At 43.5% G+C, this 25,198-nt stretch overlaps 1 protein-coding gene across 8 annotated transcripts in view; it reads left to right on the top strand.

Moving 5' to 3' along the window:
- Positions 1 to 25,198, top strand: part of CLIP1 (CAP-Gly domain containing linker protein 1) — a 187,768-nt gene that overhangs the window by 97,024 nt on the left and 65,546 nt on the right. For all 8 annotated transcript variants that reach the window (XM_075323143.1, XM_075323152.1, XM_075323184.1 and 5 more), the window contains 4 exons: positions 11,877 to 12,074; positions 14,771 to 17,530; positions 21,214 to 21,351; positions 21,820 to 21,926. In XM_075323143.1, coding sequence (XP_075179258.1) covers positions 11,877 to 12,074; positions 14,771 to 17,530; positions 21,214 to 21,351; positions 21,820 to 21,926 — 3,203 coding nt within the window. The remainder of the gene's footprint in view (positions 1 to 11,876; positions 12,075 to 14,770; positions 17,531 to 21,213; positions 21,352 to 21,819; positions 21,927 to 25,198) is intronic.

The following is a 25,198-nucleotide window of genomic DNA, read 5'->3' on the forward strand; positions in this document are numbered from 1 at the left end:
AATAAGAGGTAAATTGTAAAGTTGCTTGTTTTTACAAGCACTTTGCAATTTTACCTATACAAGAACTCTAGAATGATCCATGTAAAAGGAGTAAACACCTCGCCATTTATTTTTCAGCTAGATGGTATTGTATATGGATCTTAGCACCTCCCTATGCTCCTAACAGGTGTAGGTCACATTGGTAGGACTTTCACCAGACAGTTAATATTATAGCCTCTCGTTATAGAGATTTGCCTCCAGGTTTATACAAGCCCACTTGATAATAGTGTAAAATAGGGGCACACACCTTGTTTCCAGCAGTCATCTGCTTCAGCTCTAAGGCCCTGTGCACACTAGAAAATTGAATTTCGCAGGCTCTGAAAGATTACCGCACCCGCGGTAAAAAAAAAAATGCGGCAAACCGCACCCAAAAACCACATGCGGTTTTGCCACGGTTTTAGCGCAAATTTTCCGCAGGTTGTTCCCTGCGATTTTTGACCATTATCTATAGCCAAAACTGCAGGTACCTGCAGAAAAGAAGTGACATGCAATTTTTTTTGCTGCACAAAACATGCAGCAAAACCTGTTGGTGAAAAAAAAACGCAGTGTGGCACAGCATTTTTTTTTTATTTTTTTTTTTACCATAGGTTTTGCTGGGGAAGGACTGCAGCAGGGTTATAAATATTTTCTGCAGCAAAACATGCAGCAAAACCGCGGCAAAAACTGCAGCGTGTGCACAGGGCCTAATAGTCCATTAGGTGATGAATTCCTGCTATGTAGTAAATGATATTCATTACTTTTGTCTCCCCCTTCCCCCATCCACTACTGATTGACCGCTTTATACCCATGTAGGCAAAAAACTGTCAGTGGCTGGGTTAGGCATACCTCATCAGTGAGAGAACTAGCAGAGCGGCAGCAAATAAAACAGTGATTTTATCAAAGTTTCTGCCAGAATCCCAGAAAGTGACAGAGCTGGAATCAGGGTCTCTGTGTCTACTTTATTCTGCCTTCAGACTGAAAAGCATAAACCTGGTGATAGATTCCCTTAATGCAACCCCACTACTGAAAAAAAAAACCTAGTGTTCAAAATACCACATTAACCCCTTAGTGACGGAGCTAATTTTCACCTTAATGACCAGACCAAATTTTGCAATTCTGACCAGTGTCACTTCATGAGGTTATAACTCTGGAACGCTTCAACGGATCCCGGTGATTCTGAGATTGTTTTTTCGTCACATATTGGACTTCATGTTAGTACCAAATTTAGGACAATATTTTTTGCGTTTATTGAAGAAAAAAATTGAATATTGGCAAAAATTTTGAAAATTTAGCAATTTTCAACTTTTGAATTTTTATACCGTTAAACCAGAGATTTCTGTGACACAAAATAGTTAATAAATAACATTTCCCACATGTCTACTTTACATCAGCACAATTTTGGAAACAAAATTTTTTTTTGTTAGGAAGTTAGAGGGGTTCAAAGTTTATCAGCGATTTCTCATTTTTACATCAAAATTTACAAAACCATTTTTTTAGGGACCACATCATATTTGAAGTGACTTCAATAGGCCTAGATGACAGAAAATACCCAAAAGTGACACCATTATAAAAACTGCACCCCCCAAAGTACTCAAAACCACATTCAAGAAGTTTATTAACCCTTCAGGTGCTTCACATGAACAAAAGCAATGTGGAATGAAAAAAAGCAAAAATTAAATTTTACCTAAAAATGTTGCTCTAACCCAAATTTATTCACTTTTAGAAGAACTAACACAACAAAATGGACCCCAAAACTTGTTCCCCACTTTCTTATGAGTGCGCCGATACCCCACATGTGGTCAGAAACCTCTGTTTGGACAAATGGGAGGGCTCGGAACAGAAGGAGCAATATTTGAATTTTGGAAAGCAAATTTGGCTGAAATAGATTGCGAGCACCATGTTGCATTTACAGGTCCGCTAAGGTACCTAAACAGAAGAAACCCCTCACAAGTGACACCATTTTGGAAACTAGACCCCTCAAGGCTTCTATCTAGGGGTATAGTGAGCATTTTAGATCCACAGGTACTTCACAGATTTTGTTAACGTTACGTTGTCATATTGAAAATTTTAATAATTTTCTCAAAAATGTTGCTTTAGCATCAATTTTCTCACTTTTTCAAGAGGTAATTCCAAAAATTTGACCTCAAGGTTTGTTAACCACTTTTTTATGAGCGCGGTGATACCTCACATGTGGTCTGAAACCTTTGTTTGGACAAATGGGAGGGCTTGGAACGAAAGGAGCAATATTTGAATTTTGGAAAGGAAATTTGGCTGAAAAAGATTGCGGGCACCATGTCACATTTGGAGGACCCCTAAGGTACCTAAACAGCAGAAACCCCGCACAAGTGGCCCCATTTTGGAAACTAGGCCCCTCAAGGAATTTATCTAGATGTTTGGTGAGTACCCTGAACCCCCAGGTGCTTCACAGAATTTTATAACGTTGAGCCATGAAAAAAAAAAAAAAAAATTTACCACAAAATTGTTTTCTTTGTCGCTCCATTGGGAGACCCAGACAATTGGGTGTATAGCTATTGCCTCTGGAGGCCACACAAAGTATTACACTTAAAAGTGTAAGGCCCCTCCCCTTCTGGCTATACACCCCCAGTGGGATCACTGGCTCACCAGTTTTGTGCTTTGTGCGAAGGAGGCAACACATCCACGCATAGCTCCACTTTTTAGTCAGCAGCAGCTGCTGACTATGTCGGATGGAAGAAAAGAGGACACATATAGTGTCCCCAGCATGCTCCCTTCTCACCCCACTGTATGTCGGAGGTGTTTGTAAGGTTGAGGTACCCATTGCGGGTACGGCGGCAGGAGCCCACATGCTGATTCCTTCCCCATCCCTTTTTACAGGGCTCTGGGTGAAGTGGGATTTACCGGTCTCCAGGCACTGAGACCGTGCTCCATCTACAGCCCCTGGAGAAGATGCTGGATGGAGCGGAGTACATCAGGGACATGGCCCTGCTTCCTCAAGGTACTCTGTGTCCCCGTGCATTTGGCGCTCACACCGCAGCATGCTGGGTGTTGTAGTGCGCCGGGGGACATCAGCGCTGCGGCGCCTGTGCCAGGGCCTCATTCAGCTTTGCTGAAGCAGGCTCACTTATGGGAATTGGTCGCGCCGGCCGCTGGGACTGCGGCGCGGCTGGCACTTGTAGTGCGCCGGGGACTTCAGCGCGGCCTGCGCTTTTACGGCGGCCGCGCTGATAACTAGAGTCCCCGGCTTTTGCGGCCTGCTTCCGTTCGTTCCCGCCCCCAGACCTGCCAGTCAGGAGAGGGGCGGGACGCTGGCCACTTCCAGGAATCGGTCGCGCCGGCCGCTGGCAGCGGCGCGGCTGGCACTTGTGGTGCGCCGGGGACTTCAGCGCGGCCCGCGCTTTTACGGCGGCCGCGCTGATAACTAGAGTCCCCGGCTTTTGCGGCCTGCTTCCGTTCGTTCCCGCCCCCAGACCTGCCAGTCAGGAGAGGGGCGGGACGCTGGCCACTTCTATGAATCGGTCGCGCCGGCCGCTGGAACTGCGGCGCGGCTGGCACTTGTGGTGCGCCGGGGACTTCAGCGCGGCCCGCGCTTTTACGGCGGCCGCGCTGTTAACTCGAGTCCCCGGCTTCTGGGCCTAGTCTCCCTTCGTTACCGCCCACAACCCTGACAGTCAGGGTAGGGGCGTGACGCTGCATAGAGCAGAGCTGAGAGCTGGAGTATGTTTTGCATACTCCACCCCTCTCACTGTGTGCACTGTGAATCCGGATTCCCGCACTTTCTCAGGCACGCCCACGGCTTCCTTCTCTACAAGGACACCGGCAGCCATTAGTGTCAGTTTCTGTACGATACAGAGACAAGTGTGGAAGACCCTGGCATTCTGATAGTCACACAATCGCTGTAACATGCGTTAAGCAGCACCTGTGGTGCTAACCCCACTAGTGCAGAAGTGCACTTATAGATATGCTTGTACTATATACATTGCACTGTTTGGTCGCACGTTGTATATACCCTCCTGGATTATGCGGAGGAGTTATCAGCATATTCTCTGTGTAAAACAAAGGTGCAGAACCACATGTTTTTCTATACAGCTGGTACAGCATGTACGGCTATACGGCCGGCAGGTACATAGACTCCCATTGTATGCACTAATGGCCAGGGGATGAGGACGGTGTCTGCAGTATTTACTGACAGTTTTTCTGAGACTATGGCTATGATACTAGAAGCCTAGCAGTCCGGACATGTCTCTCACAATATGGGCACTGTTGAATCATTGATCCATGGCCCCCCTCAGTGTGAATAACTAACAGCTCCGGGAATGTCACACGCATCCCAGAGTCACGGCTCTGCACGGACGTCAGTCCCAGACAGCCTAAGTGGGCTCGCTATGAGCGGCCTCGGTTTCATCAGGGTCCTAACAGAAGGACTCGCTGTGTAATGAGGCGGAAGTAGCGGCTCAGGATTCTGATCCTGAGACCGCTCTCAATCTGGATACACCTGATTGTGACGCCATAGTAAATAATCTTATAGCGTCCATCTATAGAATGTGGGTTATTTCTCACAGCTCCTCCAGTGGAGGAGTCAGCTTCACGTATTTTTCTGGACCACTCTGCCTTCAGAGAGGCAGTCCAGGAACACCACGCTTATCCAGATATGCGCTTCTCCAAACGGCTTAGGATACACGTTATCCCTGTCCCCTGTCTTGGTCAAGGACTGGACCCAATGTCCCGAGCGGCATCCTCCAATCTCCAGGCTTGTAGCTAGATCCATAGTTGCAGTGGGAGATGGAACTGCAAACTCAAAGATGCCACTGACAGACAGATGGATCTCTGGTCGAAAGCCATCTATGAGGCTGTCGGCGCACCGTTGGCTCCGGCATTCTCTCCCTTGGGGCACTCCAAGCTATTTCAGCTTGTCTTACACAGATTGACACGGTTACACGTACATCTGTGCCGCAGGTGGCATCCTTAACCTCTCAAATGTCTGCATTTGTTTCTTACGCGAGACCGACTGTTTGGTGAGCGTTGGATGTAACCATCAAACAGTCCAGGGGTAAGGATTCATCCTTTCCTCAGCCCGGACACAACAAACCCCAACAGAGCAAGAGGCAGTCGGGGTTTTCGGCCTTTTCGAGGCTAGGGCAGGTCCCATTTTTCCTCGTCCAATGTGGACTCAAAAGGATCAGAGGAGCTAAGATTCTTAGCGGGATCAGTCTCGCCCAAAAAAGCGACAGTCTGAAAACCCGCTTCCAAGGCGGCTTCCTCATGACTTGCGGCCTCGGTCGGTAGCAGGCTCTCCCGCCTTGGCGATATTTAGCTGCCATAGGTCAATGACCATTGAGTGTGAGACATTCTGTCTCACGGGTACAGGATAGAGCTCACTTCTCGTCCTCCAACTCGATTCTTCAGAATTTCTCCACCTCCCGGCCGGGCCGCTGCTCTTCTGCAAACAGGGTGCACTCTATAGGCAGAAAGAGTGATGACCCCCGTTCCTCTTCAGGAACAAGGTCACGGTTTTTACCCCAAATTCTTTGCGGTACCTATAACAACGGGCCGTTCCGTCCCGTTCTGGATCTAAGAATGCTCAGCAAGCTCGTGGACACCAGGCGGTTCCGGATGGAATCCCTCCGCCATGTCATCGCCTCAAGGTCCCAAGGATATTTCCTGGCATCATTAGGCATCAAGGATGCTTATCCACACGTGCCGATTGATCCAGAGCACTAGCGTTTCTACGCTTCGTTATAGGAGACGAACACCCTCTGTTCGTAGCTCTACCTTCCGGCTAGCGACAGTCCAACTGGTCTTCGCCAAGGTCAGGGCACCAGTAGTCACAGTCCTGCACTCTCAGGGTCACTCTGTGGTCCCGTATTTAGACGATCTACTTGTCAAGGCACTCTCTTAGGAAACATGCCAACACTGCCCGAACGTTGCGCTGGAGACTCTCTAGAGTTTTGGGTGGATCATCAACTTTTTAAAGTCAGATCCGACCCCGACCCTATCGATAATATATCTAGGCATAGAGTTTCTTACTCTCTCAGCGATAGTGAAGCTGCCGCTAGACAAACAGCATTCACTACGGGCTGCAAGCTCTTCTTTAAGAACCAGTCGCACACATTGAGACGCCTCATGCACTTCCTACGTAAGATGGTAGCAATGGAGGCAGTTCCTTTCGCGCAGTTTTACTGCGTCCACTACAATGGGACATTCTCCGCCAATGGGACGAGGAGTCGACGTCCCTCAACAGAGTCGTCGTTCTTTCTCAGGCGGCCAAGGAATCTCTACGGTGGTGGCTTCTTCTCACCTCTTGGTCAAAAAGAAGGTCCTTCCTATCCCCGTCCTGGGCGATAGTTACGACAGACGCGAGTCTATCAGGGTGGGGAGCAGTTTTTCTCCACTACAGCGCTCAGGGTACGTGGACTCAGCAAGAGTCCACTCTTCAGATCAATGTTCTTGAACACAGAGCAGTGTATCTTGCCCTACAATCCTTCCAACAGCGGCTGGAAAGCAAGCATATCCGACTTCAGTCGGACAGCTCCACAGCGGTGGCATACATCAACCACCAAGGAAGAACGCGCAACCGGCAAGCCTTCCAGGAAGTCCGGCAGGTTCTGATGTGGGTGGAAGACACGGCATCCACCATATCCACAATTCACATCCCAAGTGTGGAAACTAGGAAGCTGACTTCCTAAGTCGCTGAGGTGTGGCCGAAAGAGTATGGTCTCCTCACCCGGACGGGTTTCAGGAGATCTGGCGCCGCTGACAGAGGCCGGACGTCGATCTAATGGCGTCACGGCACAACAACAATGTGCCAGCTTCATGGCACGGTTTCACAATCATCGAGCTCTGGCGGCAAACGCCTTAGTTCAGCATTGGTCGCAGTTCCAGCTACCTTAGGTGCCACCTCTGGCATTGTTGCCCAGAGTACTGCGCTAGATCAAGACCGACTGCGGCCGCGCCATCCTCGTCGCTACAAATTGGCCGAGGATGTTGTGGTACTCGGTTCTGTGGTGCCTCACGGTAGGCTAACCGGGGGCACTACCAGACCAATCAGACTGGCTGTCTCAAGGGCCATTCTTCCATTTGAATTCTACGGCCCTCAACCGGATGGTGTGGCATTGAGTCCTGGAACCTAGTGTCGTCAGGATTACCTCAGGACGTGGTTGCCACCATGAGACAGGCTAGCATACCAACGTCCGCCAAGATTGACCACAGGACGTGGAAGATGTTCTTATCTCGGTGCTCGGCGCAGGGTGTTTCTCCCTGGCCGGTTGCATCGTCTATGTTTCCTTCCTTCCTGCAATCTAGGTAGGAAAATGGGTTGTCGCTCACTTCCCTTTAGGGACAAGTCTCAGCGCTATCTGTATTTTTTCAGAAACGACGACTTCCTCAGGTACGCACGTTCCTACGGGGAGTTTGTCTTCTCAGCACTCCGTACAAGCGGCCGTTAGAGCCCTGAGATCTGAACAAGGTTCTAATTGCTCTCCAGATGCCGCCTTTCGAGCCTTTGAAGGATGTCTCCCTTCCCGTTTTTCACGGGAAGTGGCCTTCTAGTAACGGTCTCGTCTCTTAGGAGAGTTTCCGAGCTAGCAACGCTCTCATACAAACTCCCTTCCTGGTCCTTCACCAGGACAGGGTAGTTCTGCGTCCGGTTCCGGAATTTCTCCCTAAGGTGGTATCCCATTTTCATATCAATCAGGATATCACCTCACCTTCTTTGTGTCCTCGTCCAGTCCATCAATTTCAGAAAGATTTGCATCTGTTGGTTCTGGTGAGAGCACTCAGGTTCTACTTCCCGCATGGCGCTCCTGCGCCACCCGGATGCACTCTTTGTCCTTGTCGCTGGTCGGCGTAAACAGTCGCAAGCTTACAGATCCACCCTTGCTCGGGGGCTCGAGGATCCAATTCTTGAAACCTACAGTTCTACTGGGCTTCTGGTTCTCTCAAGGCCGAAGGCCCATTCTACCAGAGCCGTGGGTGCATCCTGGGCATTACGGCACCAGGCTACGGCTCAGCAGGTGTGTCAGGCACCCACCTGGTCGAGTCTACTTACTTTTACCAAGCATTATCAGATGCATACCTACGCTTCGGCAGACGCCAGCCTAGGTAGATAAGTCATTCAGGCGGCGGTTGGCCACCTGTAGGAGAGGGCCGTTTGACGGCCCTATCATGAGGTATTCTTTTACCCACCCAGGGATTGCTTTTGGACATCCCAATTGTCTGGGTCTCCCAATGGAGCGACAAAGAAGAAGGGAATTTTGTTTACTTACCGTAAATTCCTTTTCTTCTAGCTCCAATTGGGAGACCCAGCACCCGCCCTGTTTTCTCGGGGTTTTTCTGTTTTTTCGGGTACACATGTTGTTCATGTGGTATGGTTCAGTTCTCCGATGTTTCCTCGGATTGAATTGGTCTTTAAACCAGTTATTGGCTTTCCTCCTTCTTGCTTTGGCACTAAAACTGGTGAGCCAGTGATCCCACTGGGGGTGTATAGCCAGAAGGGGAGGGGCCTTACACTTTTAAGTGTAATACTTTGTGTGGCCTCCAGAGGCAATAGCTATACACCCAATTGTCTGGGTCTCCCAATTGGAGCTAGAAGAAAAGGAATTTACGGTAAGTAAACAAAATTCCCTTCATTTCAACCAGGTAGCTTTTTTTTTTACAAGAGTAAAAGGAAAAAATTCAGCATAACATTTATTGTGCAATTTCTCCTGAGTTTGGCGATACCTTATATGTGGTGGAAATCAACTGTTTGGGCGCATGGCAGGGCTCGGAAGGGAAGGAGTGCCATTTGACTGCAAAATTGGCTGGAATCAATAGCGGACGCCAGGTTGCATTTGGAGAGCCTCTGAGGTGCCTAAACAGTGGAGGTCCCCCACAAGTGACTCCATTCTGGAAACAAGACACCTCAAGGCTTTTATCTAGGTGTATAGTGAGCAGTATGAATCCACGAATACTTCACAGAATTTGCTAAGCTTAGGTTGCCATATTGAAAATTTTCATTTTTTTCACAAAAATGTTGCTTCAGCATCAAATTTCTCACTTTTTCAAGAGACAACAACAAACCGTGGACCCAACAGGTTGTTATCCAATGTCTTATGAGCACAGGGATACCCCACATGTGGCCAAAAACCTCTGTTTGGATAAATGGGAGGGCTTGGAATGGAAGCAGCACCATTTGAATTCTGGAAAAGTTGAAATAAATTGCGGGCACCATGTCACATTTGCAGGGCCCCTTGGGTACCTATACATTAGAAACCCCCACAAGTGACCCCATTTTGGAAACTGGATTTTATTCAGGAGTATAATAAGCATTTTGAATCCACAGGTACTTCACAAAAATGTTGCTGTAGCAACCAATGTCTCACTTTTAGGCTATGTGGCCATGATCCAGCGACACGGCGTCTAGTACACAGTGTCAGCCTCCTGCAGAGATGTGAGTGTTGTGCACGGGAGAACGCAGCTGCCCATGCCCACGATTTGGGTTCAGGCCGCTGTGGAGCTCTATGCTACCTGCAGAGAACACTCATCTCCGCAGCATAAATTGACATGCTGAGGCTCGGGAAGCTGCGCCACAGGTCAGTTTATGTGGCGGAGAAAAGAAGCACATTGGGCAAGCACATTGGGCATGGGATTTCTAAAAATCCTTCCACTGTGCTTCTACTGCACAATGCAGCGTTATGGACGCAGGGAAAACACTCTGCGCCCAAAACGCTGCAAATCCCGATTGTGGGCGCACAGCCTAAAATGCTACAATGGATGAATGGATACTAAAGGGTGCCTAGCCTTGTATTTAGCCCCCCAAAAAAATAATAATTAAAATAAACGACGTGGGGTCCCCCCCATTTTTGATAGCCAGCTAGGGTAAAGCAGACAGCTGTAGCCTGCAAACCACAGCTGACAGCTTCACCTTGTCTGGTGATCAATTTGGAGGGCTCCCCAGGCGGTTTTTAAAAAAAAAAAAAAAAAACGTGGGGTCCCCCCCAAATTAGATCACCAGCCAAGGTGAAGCGGACAGCTGGGGTCTGGTATTCTCAGGGTGGGAAGAGCCATGGTTATTGGACTCTTCCCAGCCTAAAAATAGCAGGCCGCAGCCGCCCCAGAAGTGGCGCATCCATTAGATGCGCCAATCCTGGCGCTTCGCCCCAGCTCATCCCGCGCCCTGGTGCGGTGGCAGACGGGGTAATATATGGGGTTGATACCAGCTGTAATGTCACCTGGCATCAAGCCCTGGGGTTAGTGATGTCACGGCATCTAAACAGATACCCGACATCACTAACCCAGTCAAGTAATAGACAAAAAAAAAAAGACAAAAAAAAATTTATTTGAAAAAAAAACTCCCCGAAACATTCCTCTTTCCCCAATTTATTGAAAATAAAGAAATTACGGTCGCTGTAATCCGCTGTAATCCGTGAGGTCCCACGCCGACTCTGGATCTTCTAGAATATGGGGGGCACGTTCAGGGAACGTATCCCCCATTTTCTGGAAGAGCAAGCTCTCCATGAGCAGTGTGGGTGCAGTAATCTGAGAATACTGCACTCACACTGCCCCGGTCCAACTTAGGGCAGAGTGACCTGCAGTAACCTCATTCCAGAATATGAGGGGCACGCTCACAGAACGGTCTCTCCATGTGAGGACCACACTCCTCACATGGAGAGACTGCTGATTACTGCACTCACTCTCCCCCGGTCCACAGTGGAGCAGCCTGTGCATCAGCGACGTCAGCGTCCCTGCAAGACTGACGTCGCTGATGCACAGGCTGCTCCACTGTGGACCGGGGGAGGAATCCAGCTGACAGCCGCTGTCTGCGCATGCGCCGTCAGCATTCAAGAAGGAGGCGGCGTGATCGCGGGACGGATCACCAGACAAATAACGTATGACCGGGGGCTGGGGGGCTGGGGGGGGTGATGGGGGGTGACCTAGTGGGACCTGGGGGGACCTGGGGACACCTTTCTGCCGCATGTGACGTGTCACATGCGGCAGAAAGAGCAGAATGAATGCGGGGGAGGGGGGGTGGCTCTGGAGACCCGGAGGGGGCTCCGGTGACCAGAGGGCTCCGGTGGACCGGAGGAGGGGTCAGGGGGAGGACATTTCCCTCCGATCTGAAATGTTTGATCATTTCAGATCGGAGGGAAATGAATGCAGAGCCGGCGGCGGCAGTTTTCAGCGCGCGTCGGCGCCATCTTGCACGCTCCGGAGGGGGGCTCTGAAGAACTGGAGGGGGCTCCAGGGACCAAAGAGCTCCGGTGTACCGGAGGAGAGGTCAGGAGGGGGACATTTCCCTCCGATCTGAAATGTTTGATCATTTCAGATCGGAGGGAAATGAATGCAGAGGCGGCGGCGGCGGGAGTTTTCAGCGCGCGTCGGCGCCATCTTGGATTTTCCGGAGGGGGGGGGGGTTGGATGGATTTCTCCGGTACCGGGGGCTTTGGGGGCACTAAGGGCTCATATTTATTTCTCATCTGACATGTTTGATCACGTCAGATGAGAAATAAATAAATTTTACCAACCATTTTTTTTTTTTTTTATGTTGTCGCCGGTATACGGTGTATACCGGCGATCGCATTAACGGGGTGCATACAAAACACCCCGATTCATAATCTGGGGGGTCTCAGCTACCCCCGGTAGCTGAAACCCCCGAGATTTTTCGTCACTGGGGGGCGCTACAGGGTTTTTCCGGCCTGACGTCTCAAGACGTCGGAACAGAATAAGTACCCTGTTTTTCCGACGTCTTGAGACGTTAGGCCGTCGCTATGGGGTTAAGGTTCACTGTGTATGCAACAAATCATATTATGAGATCTGACAAATGATACCCAGACTCTTTTTGGTTTTATTTTACTAGTGTTAGATTGGTCATTTTTATTCTAAAAGTTTGTTTTGGCTTCCCTTAGAAACTGACAATTGAAAAACTTCAACTCGAGAATAAAGAAATACAAGCGTTGAAAGAAAAGTTTATTTCAGATTTAGTTTCCCAACATGAAACAGCGATCAATGAGCTGAAGCAAAATCTACAGGCTAAAGAGGAAATGTGGAAGGCTGCCCAGGTCAGACAAATGGAAGAGCTGCAACAGCAAACGGAAAAGGCTAAGGTATTATTCTCTATGATTTTGGGACGTTTACAAATTAATAAACATTATTTTCTTTGGCTCTTTCTGAAGTTTTGTTCGAGGTTTTTTGCTCTTATGAAAATCTCTTTGCGAACAAAATCACACTCCATTCTGTGCTGTGATGGTACATACACTAAAGTAACCCAGTCACAGCTGCATATATGAGATGCTCTAAATACATCAAGCCACGCTGGTCACAGAACCAAATTTACTACACTAATGCCCTCACATATGTGCTGCTGTGGGTTGCTACTGATACTGTACATCATTTCTATATGACTTCTGGCACATCAGACACAAGGAAACATAGAGACTTTACCAATGACTCATTATTTCCTTTGTGTTTGGTTTACACCTGTTTTCATATAGATTTAATGTGTACGCATTGCTTTTGTAATTAATACTATTAACAGATTTGCGTAGAACATTTACCATCACTTAATCCTCCAGTGATCTACTACTAATCTTATTTGGCTCTATTATGTATGCGAGCTGAGAAGATAGTTTAAAATTTTTCCTTTTAAAACTGAACTTTTAAAGGGAATCCAGAAATGTTTCAATGCAAGACCAGCTTACTTTGTAGGGATTAATTTCACGTGAGGTATAAAAAAAAAAAAAATCTATATATATTTACACGTTGTAGGGCTCTGCTAGAGCCGATGAAAATTTGCTCCTGAAACGCTCATTTACTTAGGCTCCTTTCACATTGCGTTTTACCTTCCGCTCACAGGTCCCGTCGGAGCATCCGTCCGAACCGCCCCTCCCCCACTCTGCAAAGCGTGTTCCGGACGCATGCGCCCGACAGGGCCATTCATTGTTATGGAGCGCACTGCGTTAGCGTGTGCTCTGTTTTGTGCCATTTTTTGCATATATACGTTTCTGCAGACGGACACCCGAACAAATAAAAACAAAATAACGTTTAAAACATCATGTTACAAAACGATTGTTGGGGGACTCCTAAAGAGGGGAGAATAACCATGTGCCCAGTAAAAAATGTAAAGATGGTTAATAAAGTAGGGCGTCTTCTATATGTAGATATAGTGCTTCAAAGTAGGTATTCACATGTGACTATATCCAGCCTAAGCTGGAGAGCACGCAATAGTGTTCTATGAGCAGCTAAATGAAAAGAATACGTTCAATAGTAAGGGGTTAAATACCCTGTGTATAAAGCTCACCCATAGAGAGAGAGACAGCCAAAATCCTTGTGACTGGGAACAATGGTGATGTTCCAACTCGTCCTGCAGGCCGGGTTGGAGCATCACCATTGCTGTGTGAACTTGCGGAAATACCTGCAGAAAAGTCCGCAGGTACGTTCTCCCGTGGCCACATGGCCTTATTTTTTTCTGTTGATAAATGACTTCTTGTATACATTCAGTCTTTTGATCTTTCCTTTTATTAGCTTCAGGTTTTCAAAAACACCAAGATATTTAGCCATCTAAAGCCATTCTATTCTTTTCAAGAATGGGAAGGCTACAAAAAAAGCCTTGACATTTTCTTTTGAGCATTTTGTAAGCAGTTTCAAGGTCTAATAAATTCTGGATTTATAAAAAAAAAAAAAGTGCTTACAATAAAAAACAACAAAAGAAACAATTATTGAACATTTAGTGAAAATGTTGTAAGAAAAACTTTAACAAAACGCTTCTGCAAACGTTAAGGAAATGGTAATAAAAACACTTCAGGACAAAAACCCGCATAGTAAATGCTACATGGAAAGTTTGTTTTGTAAAAATGTTTCCGCTTGAAAAAATACTGCATTTTTGACCATCTCACAAAAACAAAATAAAATGAACTGCGCACTTAGATAAGTCTCCAAAGCTTAAACAACATAACCATGCATGAAATAGAGTAGAAGGGTCCTGGGAAGACCAAGCTGATCCTAAACAAAAAATGTCTGTCCTGCACAGCCCATTCTCAGCCGTGGTGAGGAGTTAGAGGCCTGGCTTCTGGTATAGACTGCTCTGCTTATATCCTCTAGGCTTTCAGTTTATATTCTTTTGTTAATGCGCTTCTAAACATCTGGCATGTTCACAGCAAAATAACTTTTCTATTACAGCAAATCTAACCTTTATTTTTTACTCATTTCCATAACTTCATTGTTTTCTTCTTTTGGGTGCTTTATACAGTAAATTTTTTTTGCAATGCTTTAAAAATTGTATGTATAAAGTGAGACATCATCATTGAATATATTGTGATATTAAGTTCTTAAAGGCAATTTGTCATTCAATTCTTGCTTCCCTAATGATGGGCAGAATGAATCAGAGCTTAGACAGTTGCAGCCAACTATATTTTACTCTGAAACGATGCAGTGTTTTAGAGAAAACCTAGTTGGTAAAACTGGTCAGGGACTATAGGAGAGACCAGATGCTGTCCACGGCTGGCTTCTCTCTGCCCTGCTGCAGTTGACTGAAAGGTCTCTTTCATGTTGGTACATTAGGGAGAGACCTGATAAGTCTTTCCTTTAGTCCCTTTCCCTATAGTTGTGGCCTAAAAATAAGTGGTCTTTTTATAAAGTTACTGAAATAGATATAAAGTTGTTAATTACTAAGATGTTGAACTTTCCCTGATATTAAATATCTGAACGTGTCACTTCATACATACAAGCTGCTTACTTCATGACTCCATTAGCTTGCTTTATTTTCATTTTTGTTCTTCCTTTTCCCCAACTTTATCCCTTTTAGTCTTTAACCTGTGTGTTAGAATCCCAAAACAAAGATGTTGAACTTATGACAGAAGAGATGAGGGGTTTGAAAGTGGAAAAAGACACACTGTTCAAGGAGACAGATGCTTTAAAGCTAGGAAAGGATTCTCTACTTTCAAATATTATAGAGCTTGAATCTTATATTAATGTGCTTCAGAAAGAGAAAATGGAGCATTTAGCTGTCTTTGAAGAGCTAAAAGCTGAAAAAAATAGCATTTTGCAAGAGAAAGAGGAGCTGGAAAACCAATATAACATGTTAAATAGTGCCTCTCAAACACTGGCCTCAGACAAAGAAAATTTGATTGCTGAACTTAATAATGCCAAACAGGAACTTCTAAAAATCAGTCTGGTCTGTGAAGACTTACAGACTTCTGTTACTGCTATGGATGCTGCTATGAAAGAACTTCAGTTAAGCAAAGATGCTCTGTTTGCAAATTACACGGAACTGCAAAACCAGAACCAGGTAATTCTGGAAGAGCAGATGAGGCTAGGGGAAGAGAAGACACATCTTAGCAAGGAAAAAGATGAAATTATTGATATGTTGAGAAAAAACACAGAGGATCTGATGGCCAGACACAAGGCTCTAGAAAAAGAAATGGATAATCTGGAAGCAGATAAAGCCCTGTCTTCCAATAAATGCATGGATCTGGAGAAGAACATGGTCGCCATAATTGAAGAGAAGGAAATGCTGACCAAAACTATTGCAGAAGTCACCTCTGAAAGAGAAGATCTTGTCGTAAAGCAGAATCGGTTAAATACAGAAATTGAAAATCTCTTTAAAGAAAAAGAAAACTTGGCCAATGAGCATAGCTCTACTGAAACTGAACTGACCAATATGAAATGCCAACTGGATGTTTTGGTCCAAGAAAATGTGCAGCTAGTAGGAAGAAGAGATGAACTGCTTGAGACGCTTGCTATCCTTGAAGAGGACAAGCAGAAGGTGGAAGAATGTCAGAACAAAATAATGGATGAAAAGGTCTCCATCATCAAGGAAAAAGATGAAATTATTCAATATCTCAAAGGTTCAATAGATGAATTGGAAACAAAATACAATGATCTGGTCAAGGAATTGTCTGGACACAAAGCAGAAAACGAGAAGATGTTAGTTAGGAATCTAGAACTTGAGGATAAGTTGTCTCAGATAGTTGGTAAACACGAAGAGTTACTGAAGACAACAGATGCATTGTCTTCAGAAAGAAATCGGCTTGTTTCAAAAGAAAATGAGTTAAATATTAATGTTATGAAACTAATAGAAGAAAAGAATGAGTTGGCTGCAGATCACAGTGAGATGACCACTAAGGTTGCAGTGATGGAGAACATGCTTGACCTTTCAGAAAAAGCCAAAGTGGAGCTTCATATCACCAATGAAAGTTTATCCAAGTTGCTTGAAGAGATAAAGACCAGCAACAGTATATCTGACTCCGAGCGGTTTAATTTGCTCCAAGAAAAGGAGACTCTTCTTTCATCTGAACGGAAGCTTACTTCAGAAAGAGATCATCTTCTAAAACAAAAAGAAGAGCTTGCAGGAAAATATCAGACGGCTGTAGAAGAGGCTAAAAGTGTGCAGGATCAAATGCTAGATGAGATAAATAACCTAAAAAATGCAAAAGATCTTATTGCTGTACAGCTGAGTGATGTGGAAAAGCAGCTTGGATCAGTATCTAAAGAAAAAAAGGAATTCCAGTCCTTGAATACGGAACTTCAATCGAAAGAGCAATTGGTTATTGAAGAACTAGAAGGTTTTAAGACCAGGTTGGAAGATTTAGAAGCATCAAATCTTCTTTTGTCTGAGGAGAAGAGCAGACTGTTACAAGAGACTGAATCCTTAAACTTTAGAATTGCTGATACTGAAAAATTGAGTGACAATTTGAAGCAAACTATTGAAAATCTAAAGCTGATACAGGAGGAAACTCAGAGAGACAAGTCTGCTCTAGAAGAAAAACACCAAGGAATTTTAGTGGAGAAACAGTCTTTGCTCGAGGATTATAATAAATGTTTTCAGGACAAAGATTTGTTGATAAAACATAAAGATGAATTGCAAGAAAAAGTTGTCGAACTTGAGACAAACGTTAAAAGCTTTGAGGAAAGGTTAGCCGAAGAGAGAGAGACGTATAGAAACGAGAAGGATTCTTTAGAGCTCAAGTGTGTAGACTTTCAGAAGACTTTAGGTAATGTAACCGAAGAAAATGAGCAGATACGTTTATTAGGTAAAGAGCTTCAGTGTAAGTATGAGGCACTTTTAGGGCAAAAAGGAAATGTAGATGCTGTATTAAACACCCTTAGACAAGAAAAAGAGAGCGTAGAGCTGGAGAAAAATTGCCTGTGTTCCAAGTTGAATGATCTCAATGAGGATTTTGCTTCCTTAAAAAACTCCAAAGAAGAACTTCAAAGCCTGTATTCTAATCTTTCAAAAACATTGGAAGAGCTTCGTGCTCAACTTGATATTAAAGAAAGAGAAATTGGAAATTTACAAGAGGAAAAATCTCGCCTTGTGGTGGCACAAGAATCCTTGGAGAAAGTAAATGTGGCTGTGGTAGCAGAAAAGGAAGCCTCCATAAACAACTGTAATAAGATGTCCGAGGAAGTGGCAGCCCTAACGAAAATCAAAACTGAAGCTATGAGCCGCACCGAGCAGTTGGAAATCCAATGCCAAGCATTGCTGAGCGAAAAAGAAGAGTTAATGTTCAGACTTAATGAACTTCAAGAACAACAGAACAAGAAAGAAGCAAAAATAAATGAGGTACCCAACATGTTAAGTGAACTAAAACTACTAACACTTCGCGCACTATTTTATAGGGAAATCTAGGGGTTCACCTGCACATGCATGCTTTTTCACATCACTTAAGTATAAATATCAGTGGAATAATAATTTATTTTTAATTTTTTCCTTTTATATTTTGGAGGAAACTGTGAATAAAAATTGGTCTGTAAATGTATTTCATGTTCCCATTGCAATCAATAAGATGTTCAAAATCAGACAGTAAGGAGGAGTGAATTGGCTCTAATAGGCACTTTTTAGGGTCTTTCTGTTCCTGTGGTCATAATGCCTTCTGTATATCCACTTCATCTTGTGATGATGAAGGGCTTATGACTGCAGAATCAGATTACATAGGATTTGTTTGGAGTCTGAAACTGTGGAGCATAGGAGCTGGAAATCAAGGTTGCTTTAATTTTTTTTTTTATTTAGTTGCATTGGAGAAATAAAGGAGGTTGCTGTTAAGGAGGATTAACCCTTAGAGAATAGTTACAATAAATAGGTCAAGTAGCTTTTGAAGAGTAAATATTTTACTCATAGAGATATATCTATGTATATCTCTAGCTGTCTCTTGCTCGATCTCTAGAAGCATTATACATAAATGCTGGATGATAATTTGCAGAAATACAATATTAGGGTTGCTTGTTATTTTGCTGCCTCCCAGCTGAAAAGACATGCTGAGTTGGTAGATGCTAGACTGTATGGGCTCCTTCCAGGTAATTTCAGCCACGTGATAGGAGGCGTGTTCGAAATACAGCCCGACGTTTCAAGACCGAATAGAATTTTTTATTTAAGTCCACGTAGTCATGGAGTTGTATAGAATAGAACCGGGGTCTGGGGGTAAGACTCCCAGGTGGGTGGGGTTTACAGGGGGGCCCTCCCTTGCATGATTCTAAAGGATGGGAGGAAACATCGCCACACCCACCTACCCTGCTGGTCACGCCCACTAACCTGGAAAGAGCCCATACATTCTAGGTTCAACCATGCTGAATTGTGCTGTACGAATTACTTAGATCTGTAAGAGTTTATAGATTTACCACCTTTTTGTATAGGGAAGCACAGTGTGTTCCCTGCCTCCTAGCAGGCTCGGTGACAGGAATCCAGGAGCGGAGTCTACACATTCTCACTGTGATTAGAATCATACCAAAACTGTAGTGAAATAGTGAGCACTTTTCAGGAGTAGCCCCAGTGACAAGGGCACGGAAAGAGGTGGATAACGGGAGGTTGAGTGTTCTCAAGTGTGATCTGTCTCTTTGTGAGAGCAGCACGGTCATTTGTAGCATTATTACACTCCTGCTCTCACTGTGACTGCTCTAAAGGAAAATAATATACAGAATATATTACAATAAAGACAGGACCACATGGGGTCACAGCTGAAGTAAAACATTTGTGTTTTTAAAAAATGCTTTATCTCAAAGAGAGAATTATTTGCCTTCTTGTGCTGTAATGTCGTCTGAATAAATAAAAAAAAAAAAAAAAAATATATATATATATATATATATATATATATATATATATATATATAAAAACACTTCCTCACTTGCCCAAGAGCTGTGGTGTGATCAGAGCATATTTCAGCATGGTCAGACTCTGCCATTACACTGTACATAGCATGGGCACATATATGATTATCTACGCACAGGCACATTATTTTTGAAACACATCTAATTGTAGAAATTATTATTACAAGATCTATTAATTAAAATAAACTCTGCTTGTTGGAGGACCCCTTTAATCTTCCCTCTAGGAGGCAGAGAACGATCACTGTGCAGATATGGCTTATGGATCTCCGGAATTGTTACAGCACAATTCAGCATCTGTATATATATATATATATATACACGAATATGCTTTAATTATGCTGGTTTTCCTGATCAGCTATCCCCTCATGTCAGAGGTTTGTCAGTTCCTCTTCTGTTCCTGTGTTCAATAAGTGATTCCTGTGTCGGAACCAGGGCTGTGGAGTCGGTAAGCCAAACCTTCGACTCCGACTCCGACTCCGACTCCTCAAATTCTCTTGCACCGACTCCGACTCCGGCTCCGACTCCGACTCCGGCTCCGACTCCGACTCCTACATATATTGCTTATAGTTAGGTGAAAAATTTATTGTAGTACATGAATATGTGTATGTGAACATCAGACATTTAATAATTTTTATGATACAATAATCAAGATATTTGGATAGAACATAAAATATATTTATTGGAATACAACTTTAGAACACAAAAAACTGTAATAAATTGTAAATATGTAATACACTATGTAATATACAGTAGATTACATATATATCTTGTGTGTGTGTATATACACTGTATATATATATATATATATTATATATATTACATATTTACAATTTATTAGTTTTTTTGTGTTCTAAAGTTGTATTCCAATAAATATTTTATGTTCTATCCAAATATCTTGATTATTGTATCATAAAAACAATTAAATGTCTGATGTTCACATTGTACTACAATAAATTTTTCACTTAAATATAAGCATTATACTAAATGTTATTTAGTAAAATATTCAGCACATTCTGCATTGCACTCCTGTCCCCAATTTATTATATATTTTAGGAGTCGGAGTCGGTGCATTTTATACCGACTCCGACTCCGACTCCGACTCCACCAAAATGAGCTCCGACTCCGACTCCGACTCCACGACTCCGACTCCGACTCCACAGCCCTGGTCGGAACGTAACGTTTCCTGTGTGTGACTACTCATTTTAATCACGATGACAGCCCTGTGTATGCATACGACATAATCGAGCAGGGGGCTGGCTTAGCCATACAGTGCTTTTCAGTGTTGAACTTAGAACTGGCGATGGAGCTTCCAAACTCAGGATGGGATGGCATAACTGAAGCATATTAGTAATTTGATTAACCGATCTTTTTTTTTTTTTTTAAAGCTAGGCAACACATGTCAAATGACCTTGTAGACATCCAGATACATTTGAATAGATGGAATTTTTATTCACACTTCCCTTTTGCCTGTAAATATTTTCCCAACCCCAAATAACCTTTCCAAAATTAAATTACCCTCAAGCATGGTCTAGAGCCAATCAGAAGTTTTTAATTGCTAATGTGTTTTGGTTTTTTTTTCCATCAAATCTGGGGAAACAATGAGACTGGTGTGTTATGTGCATAGATATCCAATGTGTGTGTGTGTGTGTGTGTATATATATATATATATATATATGTATGTGTGTGTGTGTGTGTGTGTGTGTGTGTATATATATTATTACAGTATACATACATATGTGTGTGTGTGTGTGTGTGTGTGTGTGTATATATAATATATATATTATTATTATTATTATTATATAATTTTATTAGTACACTACTTTTGTGTGTTATGTTATACGTTACATTTTTTTGGAGCACCAGATTAAAAGCACTCCAAGAATGCCCTCTGTTTTAAGCTTCGGAGCTGTATACCTGAAACAGGCTCACAAGTCTGTAGATTGATCTGCAGCCCTAATGCTGGGGACAAAAAAAAATGAAGCCCAACATTTTTGAGGTGCCTTGTGAGTGAACCTGAGGGTGTTTTGTTTTTTTTTTGTTTTGTTTTAAGAAAATGTTATTTTATGTTCTAGTGGTCATTCATATAGATAGTAAAACCTTATTTCTGCATATTTTAATTAACCCCTCATCAAACATTGAATGCAGACTTCTCAGATTGTAGAAGAAGCTAGTCACAAAATTGAACAAATGACTGTAGAACAAAATGCACTACTCAAAGAGCGAGCCGATACTGTAAGTGCAATGGAAGAGCTGAAGAAACTGCACAGCGAACTGGAGAAAGAAGTGAGTACCTAATTTTTAAATGCAAATCCCATTGTTTGTTTCTTTTCTCTCGTCAATCACATTTTCCCTTGTACATCATAGCGTTGCATTGTGGAAATACCGAGCTGCTGCAGATTAAATACCAGACCTTTTTTTTATGAATAAGGCCTTGTGATCCTAGTGCTACCAGGGTAGTTTAAATAATGTAAGTGGTATTCAGAAATTTTAGGCTTACCAGAGTGCATACCAAATACAGTAATAACATTAAAATACTGTAGGATTAACGGTTACGTAGTAATCCCCTGCATTACCCAGGGATTAACCCGAAGAATAAATCTTCAGGCTGATAAACACATAAATACAACAGCAAAATATATTCCTGTACGGTCCTGACAAGCAGAGAGTAGTACCCTACCTTTTACATACGTTCTTTCTGGATTTTGTTCTATTGCCATGACTTTGTTTTTACTGGAGTTCTATTTTTTCTAGTTACATTGCCTGAAAGAGCAACATAAGTCCGCTGCAGAACAAACGTCAAAGACGAACGAGCTGCTTAAAGGAGAATGTAAGAAAACAGAATCTCTCAAGAAAGAGTTGTAAGTATTTTTCACACTTTTATCTCTAAAGTGATCAATCAAGTAATTTCATAACTCAGTGGCTTATATATTACTCCATTATATTCTGTACGGTGAATATGTACAGTTACACCACAGTCCTTGCACTCATTAGGGCTTGAAAAGTTTTTGTGCCCAACTGTGACCCACACAAGGCAATTTACATTAGAAGTCCATTATGCGGTTTGTAAAGAAGACAGCAGTGCTAACCACTGGGCCACCATTTGGAGGGTTTTTGAATAACAAGATAAACCATAAACCTCAAACTTTGTGGGAAACTCTACTGTGCAGAACATCCGCTGTACATATGAATGAGGTGGCTGGGCTGAACAGTGTTGGGTCTTGTCTACCAGCTAGTGATGCTCTGGGTGCTCTGCACTCATTTAGAGCAGTTGGATGCTTGGATGAGCTCAACTTGAGCACCCAAGTATAGTGCAAGTCGATGGGAGACTTGAGCATTGTTCTGGAAAAATGCTCAAGTCCCCCGTTGACTTCCATTATACTCGAATAGGTGCGACTAGAGTACCCATCTGCTATTAACGAGTACCAAGCACCTGAGCACGGCAGTGCTTGCTCATTGCTACTACCATCTGGTCTGTTCACATCAGCATCCTCTGTCTCACTTTCATACACTATGTTCACACAACCGTATAAAAAAAATCACTGAGTTTCATCCAGAAACCGCTGACTATTTTTGTCATCTGTCATCTTTTTGCAATGCGTATGTTGTCAGTGTCTAGCAATTATTAAACATTTACAAGATCAAATACGGTTTCCTATATTAAAGATTTGCAATGTATCCATAAAAATTGTACGCTATTTTGTGCACTCATAATTTGAATGGGTGAGTCTCATTTGACAAACAGAATAAACTAGTTCATGCGGTTAAGTTTTTTTTTTTTCTAGACTGAATCTGCCACTAAAAGAAAAAAAAAAATTACCTGCACTGCCCCACTGAAAATCATTGGACTGAGTGAAGTCCTTTTTTTCATGGACCGTATTTAGACAGAAAATACAGTCATGTGGTCTTGACCTTGGGCTAATTGAGAAAATCAGTTGATGAATAGGGCTTGCAAAAAACTTATACATGTCTTCACACCATCCCTGTAGCATGCAGACAGTCATACAAGGTGGAGTATTTCTGCATGCCTGGTGCAGACCAAGGGGATGAAAGGTCATAAAGACCTCACAGATGGGTGAAGGCAGAATCCGGACTTAGTGGGGCTATATACGAACAGATGACTGTGGCCTCCTGCTGTGGCGTTTGCTCCTGTGCTTATCACTACATACATGACTGGCAATGCTATATTGTATGCTATATCTTTAAATGATCCAGGCTTTCTCCCTACAGTGCTGTCTTCCATAGTACGGTAGTACAGGATAGTGATGGCCCATGGTGTTTGCATGACCATAAAATGGTAACTAGTGATGAGTGAGCTCTACCATGCTCGGATGCATGCTACTCGTAATTAGAGATGAGCAAACCTGAAGTTCGGTTTCAAGCTCGGGTACAGAGTTCGGATGCTTTATGTGCGAACTTAACTCGCATGAGCATCGCTGTGCTCCGGTACGCGCAGTGCTCAGCCTTGTGCGAGCCGCTTGCAGTGTTTGAATGGCGCACACTGGGGTATCAACAGCGTGATTACATGTAGTGTGCAACAAAAAAAAAATACATTTGAAAATGCCAGCCCCCAGAGGTGATCTGCTTATGGCTGACTGTATGTGGGCGGAGACCCGAACTGCCAATCAATGTTTCCGAACCTCATCGTGCAAGGTTCGGTCACATAGATGGTCGGTTCGTTTACTGCCAGGGAACCGAACCTCCAAAGGTTTGCTCATCTTTACTTATAATGAGTAGTCCTTTCCGACGACCTCGACTTATGTACTAAGGAATGGGGAACATACCTAAGGATATGTGCGTACGCTGCAGAAATTTTCTCACCAAAAACGCACCTTGTGGTTGAAAAATGCGCCAAAAAACGCATGCGTTTTCAGTGTGTTCTTAGGTGAAATTTTTTTAGTGAATTATAAAACACAGGAAAAAAATAGTCCAACAATTAACATGCTGCAACTTCTTTTTTTTTTTTTCTGCACCAAAAACTGCAAGCACAGCATTTCTGATTTCTCATAGACTTTGCTGCTATAAGGATAGACATGCAGATTTAGGCAACAAACTGCACCAAAAACTGAACCATGCTCTCAGGGACTAACTTTTAAAAAAAAAAAAAACTAAACAAAAATGTCTAATTTTGTGGAATTCATTTTTGGCATATTGAGCATGGGCAAAGGTTTTTAGATGCTAACAATTATTATATCCATTAGATTTGTATAAATAAGAACTAATTGGAACAGACTATGCGCTCAACCATTCCACAATAATAAAATTAAGAGGAAACAGGAGTAAAGTGCAGACAAAATAACAAAAATTTATTAATACAAAAAACTCAGTGGATACATGTTACTGGCAATAAAAATGCCGATGGTAGAAAAAAAGAAAGGGAGAAACTCTGTAGCTAAACAAGGTAGATGAAAAAAAGGCAGTAGTATGTAAATTTATTGCGTTATGGCCCATAGAGTGACAGTACAATTAAAGGGCAATGGTTATATAAACATAACTGCTGTGGTATATAGGTCAAGGTAAACCCACACAAAAGCCAGAAAAAGGAATCCATTCTATCCAATAAACTAGTAGTACAGGTTATCAATAGCAATTGTAGCAATAAATACCCATATAGTCAAATGTATAGCATATGGCCAAATCTGTGGGTGTAGATATCCCAGGTATAATAAAGAGGACCCCAACGTATGTTTCACATGTTTGTTGCTTTTGCAGGCGGAGGGAAGACAGTGTCCATGGACACTTTGAATTTTTGTTGTATCAATATACTTTTATTTCTTTGTCGCTCCATTGGGAGACCCAGACAATTTGGTGTATAGCTTCTGCCTCTGGAGGCCACACAAAGTATTACCCTTTTAAAAAAGTGTAACCCCTCCCCTCTGCCGATACACCCTCCCGTGGATCACGGGCTCTTCAGTTTTATGCTTTGTGTGGAAGGAGGTAGTCCCCGGCTTCGCCGCGGCCTAGTCGAGCAAAATCCCGCCCCCGGGCCTGCCTGTCAGGGGTTAGGGCGGGATTACCGACGTGACGTCTGCTCTGAGGGCTGGAGCATCTTTGCATGTCTCCCCCCACCCTCATTGACCACTTGGGGACTCCAGATTCCCGCTCTTTGCTGGCGCCGCCCTCGGCTCCACAC

Source organism: Anomaloglossus baeobatrachus, chromosome 1 (genome assembly GCF_048569485.1).
Source record: "Anomaloglossus baeobatrachus isolate aAnoBae1 chromosome 1, aAnoBae1.hap1, whole genome shotgun sequence".
NCBI lineage: Eukaryota > Metazoa > Chordata > Amphibia > Anura > Aromobatidae > Anomaloglossus > Anomaloglossus baeobatrachus.